The 17,336-nt window shown below is 42.5% G+C and overlaps 1 protein-coding gene across 2 annotated transcripts in view; it reads left to right on the top strand.

Moving 5' to 3' along the window:
- The first annotated feature begins 1,249 nt into the window (after positions 1–1,249).
- The window catches only part of LOC119436495 (bifunctional heparan sulfate N-deacetylase/N-sulfotransferase), an 83,620-nt gene continuing 67,533 nt past the window's right edge, over positions 1,250–17,336 (top strand). The window contains exons 1-3 of one of the 2 annotated variants that reach the window (XM_037703355.2): positions 1,250–1,399; positions 8,402–8,487; positions 13,923–14,548. In XM_037703355.2, the coding sequence (XP_037559283.1) occupies positions 13,981–14,548 (568 nt within the window). In that variant the 5' untranslated portion in view covers positions 1,250–1,399; positions 8,402–8,487; positions 13,923–13,980. Of the gene's footprint in view, positions 1,400–1,465; positions 1,523–8,401; positions 8,488–13,922; positions 14,549–17,336 lie in introns of those variants that run through there. The other variant, XM_049658173.1, reaches the window with a different exon arrangement.

Raw genomic sequence — 17,336 nt, 5'->3', positions numbered from 1 at the left:
AATTTTTTTTTTCTTTTTTTAAGGCAACAGTAACAATCACGGTCTGGAAAATCCGAAAATAGCTTCGCTTTAAAATCCACGTGCGCGACATGGATTCAGAGGAAAATACACATAAAAGTTCTCTTTCAGACAAATAAAGTGAAGGTTGCGCTGACGGATGTGCTCCCCCTTATCTGTACAATACAGCAGGACTTTCCTATCTATCCCAATAAATTCATGGTGTACATAAAATGGATCCTTTCTTTGATTTATTTATATTTTTGTCAGCTTTTCCTTTCCATGCTGTTTGGGCTAATCCATGATGGTGCTGTCTCAGGCGATCCTCGCGTCGTAGACCTTTTCGTGCAGTTTGTCCACGCTGTTGTGTATGCTTGTCGTATGCCAACCGGCCTCCCTGTGACATGAAAGATTGTGGCAATGAGTGGCCCAGGTAGCTGTTGATTACAGAAATATAATAATAACAAAAAAGAATTGAAGATAACACACTCTCGATTGGTTTAGTGCTCGCATTAGACCTTTATGCTGTTCTAACACGGGCCACTTAACATAAGCAATATACTCGTTTAGCATCTGGAGAGCGCTTTTCGATCGCACGCATACCACTTAGTAGAACATTTGTTAACTCGGTGCGCATATACGCACCACGAAGCTGACAGCCTCTCTCACATGAGCACATTAGAGATTGCCAATGCAGATCGAGCTTGGCTACACGTCATTTTTAAACACTCTTTACTTTGATACCATCTACTGCACTAAAACCTTATTTGTTCTTCAATTGCATTCGAAAAGTTTAGCGCCGATTAAATTCAATGAGGATAGAAACTGTACGTCTGACGGGAGTGTAAACACGTTTGATCAGAATTTAGACATATTTAACTAGCGCTAACGAGACGTAATACTAGTGGAAGAAGCACACAGGACACGACGCTATGCTTCAACTGTATCTTTGCTGAAACAAAATTCATGGGATCCGCAGCACCCAGACGCAAAGAATCAATTATGTGTTTCAGCGAAATAAACATGCAGTTGAAGTAGCGGGAAGACATACTGCTTAAGTTAACTACACAATTGGTAAATCGAATGCAACTTAACTAAGCAAGCGAACTCATTCTGCGTGCCCAATCATTTCCACTTGCCAGCTGGACACCGTTCGAAATTCCCTCCAAAACGAATGCACCAATCGTATTTTGCCTCAGTTTTCTCTTCTCTATAGCGATTTTTCGTTGGGATCTTGGCAACACTGTTGATACCGCAGTGACGCTTGTGACGAGTGTGTTTGCAGATGCTCATTTACTTGTGCTCGTTCACTTGCTTTGCGTGTCTGTCTGGTTTGGCTTCAAGTGCAAAGTTGCGAGTGAAAGTAGCCGATGAAATGTGAAATCGCCGTTACCGCTATCATGTGAGCCTCTTTCGCATTTGTTACTCTCGTTGGGATGCAGGCATTTAAGCCTAAGTTATATTTTTCGGGAGCTCATCCACGTATCCCATTCATAACACCCGTTTTTCTTTTCTCAAGTAATGCGTAAGTATGATCGGTCACATATTAACTGGACACGACCAGTTAGTAAAGCGCTAGTATTTCTTTTACGCCAAGCTTTCCCGAGCGATATCGTTGGTGCTCCTGGCTTGCAGATTTTGCAGAATGGTGACGGCAGATATGACGGTAGATTGCATGTGACGGTAGATTGGTTCGTGAAGGTGGGTTCGTGTCCAAGGGCGTGTGCCTTCTGTGGCACTTCACTCCGCTGCTGGTGCTTTCGTTCTGCAGCCAGAGGAATGAGCACAAGCGTCTCGGCGTTATTACGGCGCTTTCTCCGCGCTCGCTGGACGTTTCTTGCAAATACTCCCGCATGTCCGAGAACCTCGCACTACTAGCATTGGCCGTTGCTTTGAATAACCTGCAACAGCGTCGGTGCGCGTTACGTTCGCTTGAGCACAGCCAAATTGTATCTCGCGCAGGCCACCGACCCTCCGAAAACACGTTAATTGCGTGTGTCCCGTGCCTGCAATCCTACCGTACGATCGTAAACTGTGCTTGCCTATGAGATGTACCCAACAGAATGAGGCAGCAACTGGCCTGTTGTGTCATTCTGTTCTTTTTTATTCTTTTCCAGGCGACTTGCCTGGAAAAGTCGACTTGGTGGTTGCTTGTGTGTGACATAAAGTGGCTTATCACTGCGTTATTTGCTTTCGCACCGCGTAGTTTGTCTGTAGATGATCATACGTGTGCATTTGAAGCAAAAGCCTGTCGCATCATGTGCACATGGTTGTAGTTGGGTGAATCGGCCTTTTGTAGCTAAAGAATGATATTTTTAATAGTAAATCGAAATGGCTTGTTGTGGGTCTGCGTAAGTACAAGAACCACGCCCTGAACGTTATGTATACAACACACTTGATTGTGTTCACTTGTTCTTGTTTGAAATAGACATGGTAAATTCTTCACAAATGTTGTTTGTGTGTGTTAGATCTAAACACGTCTTGTTCGTTGATGCCTTTGATCAAAGATTGAAGTGTGAGGTGTATAAAATGTTCACTTATTTTGTGGGAGACTACCGAGGGGCACAGGTATTTCTCACGAGTTTCAGAAGCCAGAAGCAGCCTTATCCATTCTGTGGATGTAGCTGCTTCACTCTTCTGCATGCTGGGCTGTGTTATGGGGTTTGTACTCGCCAAGTAAGCAAGTTAAGGCATAATCAGATAAAGCACATTTATAACTACTTGAGTGCTTCAGGCTGGTTGCGAAACGGAAGCCTTCAAACTTTAAACCTGAAACCAAGGAGCACAAGTCATGGCTATGGCAAGGTGTCTTTGGAGTTAAAAATTATTTTAAAGCAGTTGAACCTCTACTACTTATAATAATATAAGCTTAAATATTATTATATTTTCACTAAGGCTAAAAATAAAAATGCTGTTTAGCATTGGGATGACGTGATTCAGTATGTTTGCTTCAAATGTGTGTCTGTTACTCCAGAAATGTGCTGCCTCATGCATGTTGATGTAAGTCAGCTGACATGCTTAATCAGACCCAGTTTGATAATTCATAAATTCTTTTGTTCAGAAGTTCAAGGAGGTTGTTTACTGTAAGCTTTATTCATCTGTCCCTGTAAAGAAATGTAGTTCATGGTTATAAGTAAGAATGTGGCTTGTAGTGTGGCCAATAAGCACGGCAAATGTAGGTACAAGCCAGGTCACAGATCTTTCTTTCCTTTGGTTCTGCCGTTGGGACACTGGTACAGTGGCATGTGCTGTGAAAACTAAATAAGAAATTGAGTTCCCTTACACGTATGTGGGGCACATTCTACTATGGTTACTCTTCTCAGAGATAGAGGGGTTATGGTGGTTGCTTCACATGAATTTTTTGGCTTGCCATGGTCATGTTGTTTATAAACACACCCACCAAGGTTTCAATATGGATTTAATGTTTGCTAATTGTGCTTACTGTGAAGTGACATGAGCTGCAATCAGATCAATGGCATTTTACGTTGCAAGTATTTTTGGCTTGTCAGCTTTGCCTAATTCCTGCATATTTTACTGCACTATTTAGTGTAGACTTGATGTAAAATACATTTTTGTATGTGTTCCTCCATACAGACTATGTTATGCATGGTAGTGTTAGCTTAACTGATTTGTTATTGCTAAATAGAGCCTTGTAAAGCTTGATAGCATGCACCTTCAAGGTTTGCAAGGTACAACACCAGGCAGTAGTTAAAAAGCTGTACACACATAGGGTGCACACTTAGTAATGGTGCCTGTGTCTATTCCGTCTCATTTTTCTTTTGCACTGCCAGATAAAATGCAGCAAAGCAGAAAGAAAGTATGGGGTAGGGGCAAGCGCCTCGAGCTGAGATGTGCGTACTTCTCTTCCTGCTTTGAGACTGCTGCTGTTGCTTTCAGCGTCAATGACCGACCATGCTGTTCCCCCCCCTTTTTTTTTTTTTTTGATTGCACATACTTCAAGATAAGACAGGCAGCAACAGCCATTTGGCGGATGAGTGTTTTCCTGCAACACATGCAATGAGGAAATAGCTCTGACTGTAGGGTTCTGGGAATTGGTTGTTCTGACTCATGTATATTCTTGTTTTTGCCTTGCAAGGATAGTTGATATGATGTTCTAGGTGTGTCCTGTGCAGTAAATATAGTCATCATCGTGGTAAATATACCGTATTTACACGACTGTAATGGGACTATGAAAATAACACAAGGAGGTAGTTTGCGCCCTTAAGAAAAAGAAAGCACAAATTAGTATATTACGATTATAACATGAGCTCAGGACTTCTAAGGGCAGCTGTAGTCGAGAGGGCAAAAAAAGGAGACATTATTAAAATTATTATTTACGAAAACACTTCCATTAAAATAGTGTAAATATGGTAGTTTCTAGTGCACACAGTTGACATTGGATTGCATTGCCTTTAATTGTGTGGTATTTGAATGATTGCATTGGGAACTTTGAGGCAGTATTAGTAATTATACAGACTACCATTTTTTCCATGCTCAACTTCCATGGTAGCATTGTAACCATTAAATCAAAATTTGTAAATTTCCCTCTTCCTCTGTGTGGTAGAAATCATTGGGTCAGGCTCATTCTTACTTTCTAACCGTAATACTACATGCTATTATAATTATTAGTGCCAATATCAGCCTTGTTAACCACACTAAGTTGCAAGCAAAATATTTGCAGATCAGTAAGAACTATATATAAGATTTATTATATACATATAAACAGCATGGACCTGCGATTGGAAAAGTCCTTCAGGCAGTTTGTATCGAGCAGGTAAGAATTCCAGGGTCTTTGGCTGGCAGACATGTAGAAGTTGAGATTGGCAAGAATATGTGCATAAGAAAAGCATTTGCCAAAATGGAACTCCTTGGAAGACACAGTACAGAATAAAATATATGAGTAATTGATATGGTAAAAGAGTTTGAAGAGTCCTTGTGGGTCGACCACCATGCTTAGACCAAAGTAGACTGGTCAAGCTCTCCAGATCAAATTTGGAGTTGATAGGTTATAGATTGTCACAGGAGTGCTTTGTGTCACCTGTGAAATCAAGGCACATGCTGGTCAGAGCATGTGAATGACACTATGAGTTTGTAGTTATCCACCACTTATTTGAAGTTGAGATATACTTGGGCTTGCCATGTTATTGCTGCATTTAGGAAATGACAGGAAATATGGACAGCAGAAAGTTGATACAATGGCTGCATGTGATGCATGCAAGGTGTTTCAGGTGAAGTATGTTGAAGATGTCGTAGACATCATTGCTCATTTTAGGTCACAGTGTGAGCAAATGTTCGAAACATATGCTGCAACATTGCAATAACATAGTGCGCTACACTAGGTAGTGGCACTGTCTCTGCAGTCCTCAGAATTTTAGTTTGAGGGCAGCACGCTTGCACAAGCTGGAGGCAAATGCAGGGAGGCTGTGCTAAGGCAGTATGCAACAATGTGTACGGGAGTGACTATGTTGAGGTGTGAGATAGGCCGTTGTGGTCGCACCACACTTTGCTTGCTGTACTTACCATGAAGGCTGTGTGAATCTCTTTGGTTGAAGCAGTGTGCACGGAGACGGGACATAAAAAAGGAAGACAACACACTGTGTCTTCTTTTGTTTTGTCATAGTGTGAGTCGTCTGATAGACACCGTGCAATTGAGTGGTAGGGGACTCCATTGTGCACAATGCTACATTCTATCCTGCGGTTGAAACAGTAGGTGTCTGGCTTGTCAGAGTGTCTAGACGAGCTGTCAATTGTAACACTATGAGTGGGCACTGAAGAGGAAGCATTGTGAGGAGGTTGTGACCATGTATTTGAAGACACAGAAGTGGGTATCACGGATGTGAAAGTGCTTTCAGATGTGGGCTAGGCAGTGTATAAGTGAGCAAAGAGATTGGCTGCACAGTGCCTGGCATAGCTGGTTCACTCCGTAAATGCACAGGTGCGAAATGTGGCTAGCCTATATTCTTTAATTTTGAAACGATGGTTTACCCTTGCAAGCAGAGTCACTTATGCCTTCTGCAAGCCTTAATTTCTCCAAAAATAACACACACTAATGAAATTTCGTGTAAGGGCTTATACATTTTATTCAACTCAAGAAAGCATGTCAAAAGATGACCTTATTTTCCTGCATCCCCAATTAGACAGATAGTCAATGAAAGTACTTATGAAAGTAGACATAGGTCAATAGCCATTCTTTAGCAGAAAAAGAAAAGCTCTACAAGCAGCTCTAGGAGGCACGCTGTATAAGCTCAAGTTGACATGCAAGAAATGGAAGCCACTCTGCAGCATTTACTTAATGCAATAGCAGTAAAAGGATTAGTGGTGTAGATAACCTTTAAATAGATAAGATTTTATAACATGCGACAATGAAATATGAACTGGTGCTGCTTTCTACTGACAAAGAAAGGCTGTAGTTTTGCTTAAACTGCACTCAGAAAGCCTGCATATGCATGGCTATGTATTTTACTGTCTTTTTCATCTCTCCTAGAGGAGAACGTTCGAAATAGCATCCGTACTTATGCCAGTGGGGAGGCATAACTAATCAAATTCTTCCCTGTTTATACACACGGTGAGTGAATTGCATGAGCCAGGGCGTCCGGGCCTATTTCAAGGTGGCCATTGCTGATTAGTGCTTCCTTGGTTATGGTGAAAATTATATATCAATTAGAGGGCACAGTAGCTCAAGTCAGGCAGCATGAATGTGTGTTAAAATGAATCAGTAAATATATTTTTTCACTAGTTAGGACAGTAATTAACAGCTCTAAATTGCGACGAAGTGCAGTATGATAAGTACAGCCATAACGCATTTCACATAATGTATGGTGGAGGTAAAAACTGCATTTGGTGGTATGTAACTGTGTATTGGAATACTGGTGAAAACATTTTTTTACCTTCCTTTTATTAAGTTTTTTTCTTGAGTCTACTTATGAAAAAGTGTAAAGTGATTGAACTGCGTATGTGTTAGTGAGTGAGCCAGCATTTTTAAAGATGACGAAGAAGCAGCAGCAGAAAAGTAAACTAGTAAATAGGAGTTAGTCTCTCTGCTGCTGGTATTTAATTCAGTGGTAGCAGCCTAGGTTATATGCAGGAGGAAATGTGTGTTGTTGCTACCAACAGGTGTATGTGCTAAAGTGCCAATTAAAACAAACCTTCTTTTCGCAATCCTTTATGAATCTGTCCATTTCTTCAGTATGATTCTGTAGTTTTTAACAGCGGAGTTGTTTAAGCCGTAGGTTGGCCTGTATAGCGTAGACCAGAAACTGCGCCTGGCGATGACGTCACTGCGCGTTGCCTAACAACCACTTGGCACCGCTGCACCTCGCTTCGCCACCGCTCTGCGCCACTGTGCTAAGCTGCTACGACCGCGCACCTGCTCCGTTTAGCCATGATGTCAGTTCGCGTCGCCTCGCAACCACATGTGCCTCGCTTTGCCTAGACATGTCAACGCTTTGCCAGGCCGAGTCTTGAAGTGTGTCGTGTGGCCAAGCGAGAATCTGCGCATTGGCGGCGAGCTGATCCAGAATACCGTGCCGAAGCTGCAGCCGAGAAGAGGCGTCGTCGAGTCGAAAATCCGGAGTTTCGAGAACAAGCATGCCAGAGTCTGCGTTTGAGTATCCAGCATAGTCGGGATAGCGACCCTGGCTGTAGCTTGGTCGATCACAAGCTCTGCTGTTTGCTCTAGCTTGCACCACTAGTGGAAGCTGCGCTCATTTTTTTTTTTTACTTTTTGTGGTTACTGTTATTTTCCATAAAGCTGCAACATATCGTAACCATGGAGCAAATTAATTTATGCAGCTGTATTGCAGCGCATAGCCACTGTACATTGGCAAACGTTCGAGCAACACAGCACCTTTATCCCCAGAACATATTGTGGGAAAGACAATCCCGGGTTATCTTTACCAGGAATGCATGAAGAAAAAGCAATGTGGTAGTGCACAAATGCTATGACATCAAATGGCTTTGCAGGGCAAAGAAGCTGGGTTTTAATGATTATTAAAATTTACCGTGGAGATAAAAAAGTAACTTTGTCAAACCAATAGTATATATACTATGTCTTGAAATTGCTTGTGTTCAATGATAAATGAAAGTTTCAGTGATTATGTCAAGTTTGGTTAGTATCAAACACATCAAATATACAGCCTATCACTTAAACCTGTTTTTTAGTTTTGTGACCAAGCAGTTCAAAATCAAAGCTGTAAAATTCTTTTATGAAAAGCTCATCATTACAATGTGCATTCCCTTTTTTGTGATCGGTGTTGCTACAGTATTGCAAGTGTGTCTACCACAGTCGTCAAGGCCTGTGTGAGAGCTTAATTATGTGTTCAGTGTTCAGATATGAGACATTTACACATGTGCATGTGCTTTGTGAAAGGTAATGTTTGCTCATCAATTATGTTTCTTGTTGCAGTGTGGAGGTACCCATTTTGACAGAGGTTTACTCACGGTTAACTTCTGCCACCCGCCCTTGCCTCAGATGATTATCTCTTTAAAAAGGTGAGAAGCTGTCCAAAAATCACAAACATGAAAGCTTAATTGATGTTGCTTGTTTCTTATGTGCAACTTGTTTATATTACTATGGAACTTTGTTTCTGTTTATGCTATTCTTAAGTTTAACTTAAGTGAAAGGTGTTTTCAAAGTTCATTGAAGTGCTGTATCACTGCATATATATATATGGACTTTGTATGGCAAGAGCACCTAATATTATGCTCCAAGCAGACACTTATTGAAGACAGATTAGCCTGTAAATCGGATCTGCAAACTATTGCTGGAACACAGTAACTTCTTTTACACAAATAGCTGAAATCTGTGATAAACTTGATAGCCTGAGGACCTATATTACTGAGCTGTATTAGTGCATTGCATTTCTACAGTACCAAAAAAAAAAGCTCTCTTATCGTGACAGGCGGCTTGGTAAGCCAGAAAAGATGTACTAATAACGAAAGACAGCTGGCAACGCTGCCTTGAGGTTTCCGTACCAGCTCGCTATGGTTTCAAGTATTTTGGCGGCATGTAATTGAACCTAGTTAATTGTTTTTCAGTAAAGATGGACAACATCGCATTTTAAGGAGCCCAAGGACTGAACATAGTTTTGCTAACTTTTACTGGGCCACAGTGGCCCAAATATAAGAAAATGCTGTGCAATCCATGACGTCACACTGACGTACTGGCATTAGGGTGTTGGCATGAAATTCAAAGAATGAAAATTTATCCTTCATTTTCTTGTAATGAACCTCTTGCCACGAAACTAAAAAAAAAAAGACTTCTTTATCAGTCTAAACTGATTTAGACTGATAAAGAAGTCTTTTTTCTTTTTGACTTATCAATCTAGTATACTTCTAAACACTAAACTGATTTAGTGTTTTTATTTAATGTCCCTTGAAAGGAACCATGAGCAGTACCATAAACATACCGATATCCAAAGTTCTTTGTGTTCTAAAAACAGTGCATGGGAATGGAAGCAAATGAACCATATGGCTTGGCGGATATATTATGATGTCACATGTGGTATGTTGCTTTTTGTGCACTTGCCAAAAGCTGCTGGAAAAAAGAAATGCCATATAGTTAGTCTAACAGTGTTATTGGCTAAAAGAAGGCAAAACATATGAGAGGAAAGCTCTGAGCAAGGCGTGAAACATTGAGGAATTGAAAGAGACCTATGATGTTATCGTACTGCTTTTGTGAGAATGTTTAAAAATACAAAGTATTTATATTATTTGCCGTCTACTACTACTACTTTGTGCTATGGCCACTCTAGGTCTACCAAAAGCTGCTATTTATATGGTTACATTAAAAAAAAATTAATTCTCGGAGATTATCTACCATTCGCAATATGGCCCAAGATTATGGTGCCAATGGAAAGATTGTCTCAAAATGTTAGAAACAACTATAAGTTTATTCCTTAAGTAAGGAATTTTTCATTTGATACAGAAAGTTGCTAAGGATTGCATGAGTCAACACAGAGTGGTTAAACATCGTAGCTAAGTACGCTTCCATGCCACGCGGCCTAACACAAGTTCTTATGCCTTGGCTGCTGCCAAGTATGCTTTGTCCTTCAGAATTCATTTCTTTGCTACCAGCAGGGGGGCTTTTGCACCTGACTTCTTTTGTTGCCCTCATAACTACAGGGAGCTTTTGTTGAGTGTTGACACCAAGTATTGTCACACAGCCTACTACTCCCAGCCTTGTGCCCATTATTGTCTACTTTACACAATACCTACAAACTTCTCCTTTCCCCCCTCTGGCTCGCTTGAGGGATGCAGCTTGTTTCTATTCTGTTGTGTTGGTTTTCACAGAACTGTCTCAGCATTGCCACTGACTGAATAATCACACTACCTGATCTTCTCCTCCCCTTGACCTTATTTTGCTCCCTTGGCAACTATCATGTTATTGTAATAGTGCACTGGTTATCTGTTCTATGCATTATGCGACCTACCCAACTCCACTTCTTCCTCTTGAATATCAGCTGTTAATGTTTGCTTTCTTATCTATGCTGCTGCCTTCTTGTCTCTTTATCTTAGCATATCATTTTCAGTTTCATCACCTGTCGTGTGTTCATTAGCTTTTTTTTAAGTTGATTTCTTATCCTCAACGTTACAGCTTTCAGCACTATAGGTTAGTATTTACACATTGCACTGATTGTATAACTTTCTTTTGGATATTGGTGAGCTGCTCATCATAACTTGAGGATGCCTGCCATGTGTGCTCAACCCATTTTAATTCTTCTGAAGACTTCCTTCATAGATTCAAAAGGCCGATTGGCAGTCATGAACTCTAGCTTCCTTGCCAGGCTATTGAACATTGTGATGGAATGTTGGACCCAGGATCACTTTAATGAACGACACAGCAGTCAAGGGCTTGTACACACAACAGTCACTATATTCTGTTACATGTTAAGATGGCACATTACAAAAAATTATCCCAACACATGGGGAGCTATGGTTTCGAGTTCAAAGCATCCAGGCGCGCTTAAGCACCTATAACTGTCTTACTAGCCTAGAGGGTCGTTACGTTTGCCATTGCGGACGTCCAGTGGTCTGCAGGCTGCTTCTTGAAGTGGCGTGGACATTGATGTCTGCTCTTGCGGCTATGTGCACTGCACTGGTACTCAACCAAGGCAAGGTAGTAGGACAGGCGGAGAGCAGGCCAGCAGAATACTAGACCGCAGCTCTCGGCTGGCAAGCGATTAGCCAGTCACCCTGGTGCCGCGAGTAGCAGTTGAGTAGCAGATCGGACCATCTATTCCGAACAGCAGGCTGGACACCAGGCCGCTATGCCAGCAGTGCACCTGGTCCGCAGGGCAGGCAGCAGGACACCTCGTAGTCGATTGCTGTGAGCTCTGGAACTGAAAGTCAGTTGGCTGCTGTTCAAGTTCTCGAGGCTTGCTCTCTTGCACGGTACACAGCTTTCTCGTGGCCACGCGGTCATTCTTTCTGCAGCCACACAAGCAACTCATCACGAACATTGTTTTAGCTTTCTGCATATTAATCACCAATCCTCAAACTTTTGTGGTTTAGGTTCTCAATCATTTGATGCAAGTTGTAATCGTTCTTCACACTCCATCTTGTTCACTCAGCAACCTCCATTTGGATGTGCCACCACTATACCTAAGTCATTGCTCAGACAGCTCTTTGAGCTTACTTGAATTTCCTTGTAGGCTCTAAATTTGCTTGTAGTTTATTCTAAAAGTGGCCTTTGCCACAAAATTATCCTTTATTGACAGTGCAGACAGTATGACAACAAGCACTATTGGATGCTCCTGGCGTCCATGTATAAAGTGGCCTGTTTTTTCTTTCTCTTTTATTATTATTACCTCAAAGGCCCCCGTGTGGGGTATTACGTGAGGGATGGGTGATCACTTCAGTGAAATGTGGACTCAATGGCAGCCTTGAAATTATGTGGATTGGAGTGGTGCCCGGCATCGGTGGAAAGGTCATTCCAGTCCCGGGCCGTCTTCACAAAGGAAGTATGTAGGTGCGCAGTGGTCCAGGCAGGCGGAGGGTACACAGATTTTTTGTTACGTAATCGGCAAGATTGACGGTGTGCTGGAATGATGGCTGATGTACTAGGAGCAGAATGATAAAATTTGTGATAAAAACAGTCTAAAAATATGACGCCTTATATCTAGATTGGAAGTTTCTGCTTTTAATTTTAGCTGACACTAATGTGGTATGAATAATCAGAGTAAATATAACGAGCTGGCACAATTTTGAACTGCTTCTAGAGTGTTAGAAAGGGTAGTTTGGTGTGAGTCCCAAACAGAGCATGCGTATTCTAGCTTAGGTCTGGCAAAAGTTAGATAAGGTAGTATCTTTAAGGATGGGGGTACGAAGCACAAGTTGCGACGGAAGTAACCAAGCGTGCGATTGGCTTTGTTAGCGATGTTCGTAATATGAGAAGACCAAGAAAGGTTATTTGAAAGTGTAAGGCCAAGGTACTTGCATGACTCCACAGATGATATTTCCAAGTTGCAGAGAACATACTTAGGAGTGTGGTGAAGCTTCCACCGGTGAAAAGGTACTCGTAAAGTCTTTGTAGTGTTCAGTGGGACATTACCCACATGTTGCATCAAGTGGTAACTTTGTCAAGATCATCTTGCAATGCGCGGTTGTTGGTACCAGTGAGGATTGAGTGATAAATGACACAATCGTCAGCAAAAAGCGAATGTTAGAAGAAAGATTAGCCAGTAAATCGTTAATATATATATATATAAGGAAGAGAAGGGGCCCAAGAACTGGGCCTTGGGGCACACCGGAGAAAACAGTGTTTTTGGAGGAGGAGTGGTTGTTAGCATACACAAACTGTTGTCTGTTAGTCAGGAAATTTCGTATCCTGTCTAAAACAAGAGGATTGAGGTGCAGGCGAGAAAGTTTTAGAAGAAGCCATTGATGCGGAACTTTGTCAAATGCCTTTTCGAAATCTAAAAAGAGGGCGTCGACTGGGATGTTTTGATCAAGGTTAGAGATTATGTCATTTATAAAGAGTGCTAATTGGTGATTACAAGATAAACCTTTACGGAAGTCATGCTGGTTAGGGTGGAAGAAATTGACAGATGTTAGGAATGTAGCAATGTGGGTGTAAAGTACATGTTCCATTAATTTCTAACAGACGCTGGTTAGAGAAATTGGGCGGTAACTACTACATGATGATGGACCTTTCCTTGGGATCGCTATAATGTTACCCACTTTCCAGTCATCCGGCATCACTCCTGATGATAAAGATTGCTGAAAAATATGACATAAGGTCTCGCTTGTAACATATTTAGTATTTTGTAAGACTTTGGAATTAATACCATCGATGCCAGGTGAAGAAGACAGCTTCAAGGAATCAATACATTGCCTGATGCCATCAGAACTGAAGGTGATTGCAGGCATGATATGGTAATTTAAAAATGAGAATTCAGGAAGTTCACCTTTGGGTTCATTCGTAAACACGGAAGAGAATGCATGATTAAGCACTTCGGCGATTTCATGATCAGGAATAGGTTTATTTTGCTCATCACACAGTGCAAGTGGTTGCGAACGCTTTGGATTTATAATATTCCAGAATTGTTTAGTTATTTTGCAGAATGTTTGGTAGGCTAGTCAAAAAGAAAAGGAGCGTTTTGTTTGACAAGCAAGGGATAGGTACGTTTTTTCAGCGGTGTAGTATTTCTGCCATGAAGTAAGAACAGGCTCTGTCTTGTTGAAGCAGCTCTTCATGCCAAGCGATCACGTGTAAAACTGTTAAAGTAGTGCCAGCGCTACGATGATGCGTCACCTTTATCAATGTTTCTGTCCAGTCTAGATGAATGTTGTCGTTTTTCAAGCATCTACTGTAAATGGGAATGGTGGGGTTGTTTTGACTTGGTTGCTTTCTCCTGTGCATGATAGGCCCTTGTTGTTGTGGGCATCTGTGAGAGTCATAATGGGGTGTGCATCTTTTGGAACAGGATGTGAAAGGCACAGCCGGCGGGTGCCACCTGGAGCATGGCTCCTGGCGGCTGAGCCATGCTTCTGGAAAGCCTGAGTGCCGTGTCTCCCTGGTGCCATGCCAGCCAACTCAGCATCCGGCGGTGCATGCTTGGGGCACTGGCCCTGGGCCTCTGCTCTCTACTCTTGTCTGTCTATGTCATCAACCACAACTCGCTCCGGGGTCTCCTGCGGTCACCCCCGCCACCACGCCCCACCTTCCAATGCCGCTCGCAGCTTGATGGCAGTGGACCTCGCGAGCAGAGTGCTGCCAATGTACATGCATCGAGTGCGCAGCTCCGCCTTGACCCTCGCGTACTGGTGTTTGTGGAAACACAATTCTCCAAGCTGGGCAAGCAGATCTGCGAGATTCTTGAGGGAAGCCGCTTCCGCTTTAAGGTGGAGACGACGGGCAAGACGCTGCCGGTGCTCACAAACCTAGACAAGGGCAAGTTTGCCGTGATTGTCTTTGAGAACTTTGAAAAATACCTCGCCATGCACAAGTGGAATAGGGAGCTCATTGACAAGTACTGCCGGGAGTACAGTGTCGGCATTATTGGCTTCATTCGACCACGCGAGGACACCTATACAGGTGCACAGCTCTCTGGTAAGTGAAAGCACTGTAGATTTCGAATGCAACTGCAATTTTAGTTCCTGAAATGGATGTGTCTACCCAGGATTTGGCTTGGTCATGGGTTGGTGTATCCATCTTAAAATTTTGCTTTTGCTTTTGTGTTTTGCCTTCCTCGAGGTACCACTTTCAAATTTTCTCCTGTATTGAATTTAATTTGGTATAGTGTTACTGCTTTCTGGAATGGGCCGCTGTACTGTTAATTGTATGCTTTGTAAGCTTATAGCACTTCTGCAGCCACTTGGAAAATGAGCTTAAAATTCTCATCACTGCTGATGCAACTAATTTCTTAATTATCCAAATCTTTCTGAAATTTTGCGGAGCCATGTCATGGTGAACGCTGTCAGATATACTTTCTGCTAGCTAGACCATGATTATTGCCTTTATTTTTTCTTAAAGGGGTTGTGAATCACCCCTTGGGGTTGGTGAAGAAACGCAGCCCGTGGATAGCATATGCTGCTGTGAACATCTCAGCCAAATTTTGTAATCATGCGCGGTGTGAGGAGCTTGCAAGCGGAACGCTAAGTCATCTTTTTCTCAAATGCTCTTTTCAACAGAAGCCTGCTCCTCGCTCTTTTCTGGGTGCTTTATTTCATAATATAGTAGATTCCCACACGCGGTTGCTATTGGCCAGTAGCTGACATCAATCAAGAAGGGTGTTTGAATCAGTGTGCTTCTTCCTACTGCTACCGTGTATATTTATTGATGCAGTTTAATAAACAGGCTGAAGCAAGGGAAAATATGCTTTTGAATTTCGATAAGAATTACGTACTTCCGGAAGAAGCCGACTATTGTCTGCTCATGCTCAGCCGTGGCCGCTCGCGTAGGAATTAAACTTTGGCCACCTTGCTTATTGGAGTTGTAGTAGTCTAGTCTTGCTAATTTTGACTAGTTCTGAACACTCATCTAGTCTCGAACTACGCGAAGCTTGAGGTCAGACCACATGCACGCTTTCCAGCGCAAGCTCACTCCTGGCCGCTCCTGGTTAGATGCCTTGGCTGACTTCACTTCGTATTGAGCTATTGATAGCGTTTCAAAATGCGCAAATTGGATGTGGCTGCTATCCGTCTGTCAAGCTGGTACCAGCAGGACAAAGTAGGTCCGCACGACGTAGCGTGGCCAAACTGAAGCATATGAGCGCAAGCGGGCACTCCAAGCCCTGTTGTGCACAAAGCAAACGCTGTGCATACGCACTACAGTTGCATATAGCTGCGGTCTACTACGTAGTGTAAATGTCGAGGCCGCCGTGGGGTGCCACGACGAGTCTGCTGGCTAAGCACACCGCGGCTCACTGGCGACAACCACGTTTGCCGCGTTGTAGGCGCCAAAACAAGTAGTGGTGTCTACCTGTACATCCAAAATCAAATTCGAACTGCGCACCACGGTGACGTTCAGTAGGTGGAGTGTTGTGCACATGCCCCGCTCCACCCTAGCTTTTGCAGTGCAAGTCATTGAAGAAGGAGCGGAAGCACCGCGAAGGGGCTGTTTGATTTGCCAATAACTCCACTTCTGCTGAACGCATTGAAGTACTGTTCATAGCAAAGTATTTCTGAAATAGCCTATTTTAATTTCAAGTGCATCTCTCGACTTGAATAAAAAGTGGTTCAGGGCCCCTTTAAGAGGCTTATTTGACTATTACAGCATCAAAACACAGCACTAATACTCTGAGTCGGTGTGAACTGTTGGTTAGAAAAAGGTTTTTTCATGTGCTTTGATTCTTTGAATGTGGTTTGGAATCAGTGTTGTCCTCTTTTTGTTAGACACTTCTGTGTTTTTAGCGAACTTATATGTAGTTTTTATGTGTAGTTGAAGTAGTGGGGAGCACATATATATGCTCCAAGAAATACATAAGGAATACTGAAACCAATAATAATCTTATGAATATGTATAATGTTTGCAACAGTAGTGTGTATGAAAACAGACTTCGTAGCTTGGCAAAGTAGAGGCAGTATTAACCCTTTGTGGTCATAAGCCTTTACCCAATTTGTGGTAGTTCCAGTCAGAAGCCAATCTGCGCATTTTGGGCCCATGCAGAAAAAATGCTCGGGTATAAACACATGTTACGGGATTTATTTGAGAAAGATTTCTCAATACCCTTGGCTGTCAGCAGTACTTCAGCACAGTATGGTAACGCTAAGGGGGAAGCCAGGATTTGCACTGCATGTCTTGCATTATAAAACAGTCTCCTTCCTACTGCCTTTCTTCTTTCAATCTCTGCACACAGTGCAGTCCTTGCTGTTGCTATTCGGATTCTTATATATGAACTGTGGCTTGCCATATCCAAGCACTCATCCCCTTGGGAATTTGCAGACAGGCACCTCTTTGGTTTTGACCGCATGTTACCAACAATGCTATTCAATAAGCTTTCGTTGGTAGGAGAGGTGTCTTGGTTCCTTGATGCGTTCAGCATACAACTGCATTTTCATCAAAAGGTAGCTGTTTACAACAGAAGCCTCAATCAGGAAGACGAACAGCTTCCTCCACCATTTCACTGATTTACGTGCAAATGCATAGCTTGCACAGTTGTGGTCATGCCTGTCCACAGCCCCCATGTTCACTGTATAGTTGCAGATGACAACAGGTTTCTACAATGTCAGTTTTGCTGAGAGATTGCTTTCCTGTGACCTCTTGCATCAGTGGGATATGAGCAGAATTTAGTACTGTCGCCTGCCGCCTATCTCGCCAAGCCAGAGCCATGTATGACTCATCATGTCGATACGCAGCCAATTCACCTTTGTTAATAATTTTTCTTTAGTTTTTGTGG

This window comes from Dermacentor silvarum, chromosome 1 (genome assembly GCF_013339745.2).
Source record: "Dermacentor silvarum isolate Dsil-2018 chromosome 1, BIME_Dsil_1.4, whole genome shotgun sequence".
NCBI lineage: Eukaryota > Metazoa > Arthropoda > Arachnida > Ixodida > Ixodidae > Dermacentor > Dermacentor silvarum.
The sequence above is the reverse complement of the archived record's forward strand: the minus strand, read 5'-3'. Positions and strand labels throughout refer to the sequence as shown.